This window comes from Bipolaris oryzae (genome assembly GCF_000523455.1).
Source record: "Bipolaris oryzae ATCC 44560 unplaced genomic scaffold scaffold_238, whole genome shotgun sequence".
Lineage (NCBI taxonomy): Eukaryota > Fungi > Ascomycota > Dothideomycetes > Pleosporales > Pleosporaceae > Bipolaris > Bipolaris oryzae.
The window spans coordinates 25420-31641 of NW_006911514.1; the positions used below are offsets into that span (position 1 = coordinate 25420).

At 53.4% G+C, this 6222-nt stretch overlaps 3 protein-coding genes across 3 annotated transcripts; all 3 read left to right on the top strand.

Annotated features, from left to right (window-relative positions):
- Positions 1 to 38: 38 nt before the first annotated feature.
- On the top strand, positions 39 to 2017 carry COCMIDRAFT_108523 (uncharacterized protein; the record flags this gene model as incomplete). The annotated part of the gene is made up of 3 exons (XM_007694747.1): positions 39 to 99; positions 152 to 1413; positions 1769 to 2017. The coding sequence occupies 3 exons, from the start codon at positions 39 to 41 to the stop codon at positions 2015 to 2017; spliced, it is 1572 nt and encodes a 523-aa protein (XP_007692937.1).
- Positions 2018 to 3397: 1380 nt separating this feature from the next.
- Positions 3398 to 3562, top strand: COCMIDRAFT_108531 (uncharacterized protein; the record flags this gene model as incomplete). Its single annotated transcript, XM_007694748.1, has 1 exon — positions 3398 to 3562. One exon carries the CDS (start codon positions 3398 to 3400, stop codon positions 3560 to 3562), a length of 165 nt encoding a protein of 54 aa, XP_007692938.1.
- A 458-nt stretch (positions 3563 to 4020) lies between these two features.
- Positions 4021 to 5232, top strand: COCMIDRAFT_108539 (uncharacterized protein; the record flags this gene model as incomplete). The annotated part of the gene is made up of 2 exons (XM_007694749.1): positions 4021 to 4649; positions 4863 to 5232. The coding sequence occupies 2 exons, from the start codon at positions 4021 to 4023 to the stop codon at positions 5230 to 5232; spliced, it is 999 nt and encodes a 332-aa protein (XP_007692939.1).
- Positions 5233 to 6222: the final 990 nt, after the last annotated feature.

The following is a 6222-nucleotide window of genomic DNA, read 5'->3' on the forward strand; positions in this document are numbered from 1 at the left end:
GAAAAAAACTCGCCACAGGCCCAGCCACGATGAACGACATGGACGGCTCGCCCCCAGAGCCCCAACTCCCAGAATCACACGTATTGATTATTATCACAGGTACGAGGCATTGCCAATTGACTTGGCCTTCATTTGATATTAACTTGGACAGGCGGCACAATATGCATGCGAAAGTCTGCAGACGGACTGGTCCCTGCCCGAGGGTTTCTCAAAGCTGGACTTGCACCTCGGCCTGTTTTCAATGACGGATCCTACCCAGAGCCTCTCGAAATTGTGGTCGACGACAAGGGTACGCGAAAGGCCGTGCAGAGCTTGAGGACTCCAGTCAGCACGTATGAACGCCGGGTTCGATACTGTGTGCTGGAGTTTGAAAAACTGCTTGATAGCAGCTCCATTGACTCGACCGGCTGGGACCAGATTGCGCGTACAGTGCAAAGGAACTACCAACTATTTGATGGCTTCGTCATCTTACATGGGACCGACTCACTGGCCTACACGTCGTCTGCGCTCAGTTTCATGTTTCACAATCTGGGAAAGCCCGTTGTCCTGACTGGGTCCCAAGCACCCATGATGAACCTGCAAACGGACGCCCAGGACAACCTGCTCAACTCGCTCATCATTGCTGGCCACTTTATGATTCCCGAAGTGTGTCTCTTCTTCAACTTCAAGTTGTTCCGAGGCAACCGTGCGACCAAGATATCTGCAGAGGACTTTGATGCATTCGGCAGTCCCAACCTGCCACCGTTGGCCACCATTTCCTCTACCAGGACCAATGTATTGTGGCATCGTGTTCATCGCTCCACCGACCTCAGTCCATTTACCATTCAGACAAACCTGGATACGGCACACGTAGCCTGTCTACGTGTCTTCCCGGGAATTACGCCTGCAATGGTGGATGCAGTCTTGCATCTGGAAGGGCTCAAGGGGCTCGTATTGGAGACGTTTGGAGCAGGAAACACACCTGGTGGGCCGGACAGCGCAATGACACGGTGCCTGGCCGACGCAGTGAAGAGGGGAATTGTGATTGTCAATGTAACACAGTGTCTGAGCGGCAGCGTTAGCGCGCTGTATGCTCCCGGAGCCTTTCTTGGGCGAGCGGGAGTTGTGTTTGGGCAGGATCTGACGTCAGAAGCAGCCCTTACCAAGCTGGCATACCTCCTCTCACTGCCGGGAGCGACGCCCGACGAGGTTGCAAAGCGCATGTCTGTTTCATTGCGTGGCGAGCTTACCGAGACGACACGAACTCATTTCGAGCACCCTTCGAGGAGCGGCGTACTTACCCCTGAGCTCTCCAGTCTCACAGCGCTCGGGTACGCGATCCAAAAGGGCGACTTGCAGGCGACGAGAGATATTATTCGAGGTGAACCTCGTTGGCTGCTCAACGATGCCGACTATCAGATGAACAGCCCAGTGGTAAGTGCATTTCTGTCCAGTCAGCATTCGTATACCTATCTCTACCCTCTGTCATGGTGTTGCAGCACGTTGCAACCGGCATCGCTAGGCAAGAGCCGGTATCGGAAAGAAGATGTGCACTTGCGGCAGCACAGGCAGCAGTGTCCTGAAGAGGGGCGACGCGTCTGTACATGGCGAGTGTCATAGATAAAGGCACAGGGAGGCCGTCGGCACAGGAGAGAACAGGGCATGATGCACATGCGCTTATCGCTCAGCTGGATTCCGGGCTGCATGCGGCGCAGCAAACGTGTGTGGAACATTATTCTTCCATACAATGACGCGTAATATTGCGATATGGTGCTGACTATGAACGTAGCACCTTGCGGCAACCAGCCCCAACGTAGAGATTCTGCGAGATTTTCTGGCACAGGGGGCCTCTGTGCATCTTCGAAACCGATCAGGCAATACCCCGCTCTTCCTGGCAGCAGCGGCAGGCCTGGCAGACCACGTTCAGACACTGATCGATGCGGGAGCCCATCTTCACAGTGACGAAGTGAGCGCGGCCAAGCTGTACGCATCGGAGGGCGACGGCAACGCTGAGATTTGGAGCCGTGTGATTGGGTGAGGGGCACATGCAACTCACATGGACGAAGCACTGGGGGGGGCCACAGTTGATTGTGGCTGCTTGCTGGCTGCTGCGGGCCCGGCGAAGGAATTGTTTATTTGATGGCACGTCGTCGGCAGGGTCTGGTGACGCCTGGGGTGAGGCGGATGCACGTCTGCAACGGCGAAAGCGGCAGCGGGTGAGTGGTTGGGCGTGGTTGACAATAGGCCGGATGCTATGAGCGGGCGCATCCTTCTCGGGGAGGTGAGCAGTGCAAGTGGGTGGTGATGGATGCGCAACAAACGGCGACCAAGGCGTGCTTACTTAGGCTGGCCCAGACGATGGCCATGGCATCCATGGTTGTGGCGAGACTCACGGGCAGGTGGACGCACTACTTACTCAACATGGCATCCGACGACAAGAGACAGGCGGCGCTGGATGTGGGGAAGCGGACTGCAACGAGTTTCCGCTTTGGAGATGCGAGGGGCCCTAGCAGGCCAGGGCCACTAAAGAGGGAGACATCGGGAGCTTGTTACAGTTAGTAAAAGAAATCTCTGTGCCAAGACCTGACACGCTGATGTCTGTCCCTTGCACTCAGACTTGGAGTAATTCCGCCCCTGGGAGCACGTCTTTATTCTTATTTTATTATTCACCACCGCACAAGCCGCTGGGGGCGGCAGACGCCTCCGAGCAAAGCATCGTCGTCCTACATCCTTACTTATCCAAGTACACATGCCTGGGTGCACCGGCATGCCCCTTGTCGTGCTGCTGCTGCTTCTCGACTCGCAAGTCCTCGTATGCCATGTGCTGCATGCATTTGTAGTAAGTACTATATGTACCATGTGTACGATTGCCATGTAGTAGTCCATGTATCCCCGCATCGATTCGCAGACTGGGTTGCAATCCTTTTGGATATAGTATGTACTATGTATGTACATTATTTTTTGCTAGTACATTCCAAAGGTGGAGCCCGCTCGTCTATGGATTAGCCTACCAAGCACGCCTCGCAGAGACCATGATAGTGCCTGTGTCTGTGTGTTGGGAAAAAGTGGAAAGGAAACAAAAAGGACAATGGCAACATTCTTTGCTTCGGCGTTTGATGTGGCAATGAATCTATGGCAATATCAACGCCAACGGTAGCGGTAGTGGCAGTGGTAGCGGCAGTGGCAAGGCAGAGACGATATCCGTACCCCCATACCCATACCCATACCCATACCCATATCCGTCCGTACCCTATCCTCGGCAGTGTGTCGTTGGGGAAATGGCAGCCAGCGTCCGCCGGCACGTTTCGCTGGCGTGCGGTGCTCAGTCCCTGGCCGCGGTCAGATGGTCGCCATGTTAAGCGGAGCCTATTCGCCCTTGCAGGTGGACTATTAGGTAAGTCTTTTCCCAGCAATGCAAATGACGAGGGCTAAACTTGGCTGCAAGGTCATACGAGAAGCGACTCAAATTCGTGCTTCTCCTGCTTCTCCGGCTCCTCCAACAAGTACCGCTTCTCTACCCCCAACAGCGTTGCCTCTGTCTACGTCAAAGGTATTGCCAGTCGGCCCGCCATCTAAACCTTAGCACTCGCCCGCTAGCCTCGCCTATACCCTGCATTGCCTGCCTCACGTGTCCCTCCCTCGATTGCACTATCAACCGCTCGACCCCTTGTGTCTGTGTGCGCGTGTGTGTGCGCCTTAGGGCCCGTCATAGTCTCCCCGCCGAACCCAACAACGGCTTTTTCCACATTACCACGGCCCTGACACAAACCCTTATCTCGTCTCCCTCCACTTTGCTCCCAAGACCGACCACCTGCTTTCCCCAAACCCCAGCTGACTATACCCGGGGATCCTCGCGCCTTGGCCCTGCTCTGCCTTTCCATATAGCATCCAACAGAGTACTCTTGTTCCGAAATCGCTCTCCTTCAACCCACCCAGGACCATCCACTCACTTTCTCTTTCCGGACCCGCCAGAGCCTCACCGCCACAACACCCTCCTTTACCTACTCTCTCCTCCCCCCAAAAAGAAAAAAAAACACACGAATGCAAAGGACAGTCGTTACCATCAACAGCAATGGCCGCCAATCGGCGAGCTTCATTCGCGTCGCTGCCGCACTAGGATGGCAGGTACGGGCCCAGATGCGAGACTTGAACGGCATAGTCGCCCGGGAGCTCTCTGAACTCGACAATGTCACCGTCTTCATCGGAGCCCTCGAAGACAAAAAATTTCTCGATGATCTCTTCAGAAGCGCTCAGTGCGCTTTCATCAACACCACGCACTGGGGCGACGAGGTTGCCATTGGTCGATCACTAGCCGATGCCGCAAAAAAAGCCGGAATCCAGCACTACATCTACTCGAGCATGCCCGACCACTCCGTATTTGGCCAAGGCTGGAAGGCACTACCAATGTGGGCTCCAAAATTCACCGTCGAGCAATATGTCCGCCAGATTGGTCTGCCGGCTACTTTTGTCTATTGCGGCGCATACCACAACAACTTTACCGGCCTCGATTTCCCCCTGTTTCGCATGGAACATCAGCATGACGGCAGCTTTGTCTGGCAGGCCCCATTTCACCCAGATCAGCCACTCCCGTGGCTAGATTCAGAGCACGACGTTGGTCCAGCTATATTCCAACTATTTAAGGAAGGTCCACGTAAGTGGAACGGCAAGCGGTAAGCGTGTCCTGCATCTGCGTATCTTGGTCCACTTCGTTCGCCCGTTCCCCACAATGGTTCCATCAGGTGGTCTACCATCACCAGTTGCAAACGTCAAATTTTCCACTGCTTGCGCACCCACTCATGACGCAGCCATGGTCGCATGGAGCTTGCAGAATATGCGCCGCCGTTTTTTTTCCCAATTTTTGAGTAAAATGCTGACTAGTTTAGGATACCACTGGCGTTTGCATCCATGACTCCAAGACAAGTCTGCAAGGCTTTTAGTGTCGGCCTCAAGAGACCAGTTCGCTACAAGCGGGGCCCCATAATGATCAACGTTCCCACACCCGCAGGCTACCGGGAGCATCTCGCTGCACTCGAGTATACCCTAGGCGAAAAAGGCGCACCTTACTTTGGACCCGATCTCGAGCCGGACGTCCCCGCTGTCGCACTGTCGCTGTGGGAAGGAAACCGTTCCATGGAGGAGTACGCCCAAGAGGTTTTCCCCGTGGAAGAAGCGGCCAATGGTCTTACTTGGATGGAAGAGGTAGAGACGCCTAGGAGAGAGATTGAAATCGACTTTGAACAGATCAATTGCTGACAATTGACGTCAACATTCCAGGGCGAGCAATTCCAGCAACCCAGCGTCATCCTGGGTTTGAGCGAGCAGCTCAACCAAGCGAGGCTCTGAATTCCTTCGGTTCGACATGTTCCTTAGTTCCAATGGCGTCGGGCGGTTGCATCTCAAAGGCGTCTGACCTCCCTTTTCCTTTGGAGTACCCTGGTAGAAAAGTGGTGCCAAAGTGGCCACTGGATGCCTAACACGGAAGTACCGATACCCACATGATGTTATCTGGCCATCTTGTAACCACACCTGCCTTTTTGTTGGAGCATTGGTGTTTGGGCTTCCTTTTTCAGCATGGGCGGAGTGTACTGCGTTTTTTCCTCAAACGGCGGTGATTTGCATTCCAACAAAAGTTATCCTTTCTTTTTTCTAATTCGTATGTCACGAGACGACTGTTCATGAGCGTGTTTGCGTAGGGGGGTGCATTTTTGGGTCGGGTTTCAAGGGGGCAACTGTAGTCAGCATATGGAAATAGATATTCACAATACGATCCACTCCACAAGAAAACAGAGATTTATTGAAGAAATGGTCATAAGAAAAAGCATTGATAGTGAGACATGTGCGAATACGAGCTGTGTAACCTGCCAAGCATAATGCGGAGTAACGTGCTCCACCAGTAAGCTGGGCAAACCAGTAAGCTGGGCACCCCACCAAACCTGACGCGACTCTCTGCGCAATTGAGCCACAACAACGCAATAGAATAAGATAAAATTAAGAGATATAATTCATTATCTAGCTTTATACGTCATGCGAGTGTGTCCTTAAATATGGCACTTTATACACGTCGGCGGCGCGCGTTAACGTCGCTGACTGCTCTTACTCTAATTAGTGCCTATAATTACCCTTTCTGCCTCTGCAGTAAGCTGCTGAGCCTGCGGCACCTAGAGTACTCTACTAGAAGTAATATATTGACGCCGCTAATCTTGCTTTTGTTATTAACGCTAGTTAGCTATACGTAGCTTCTTA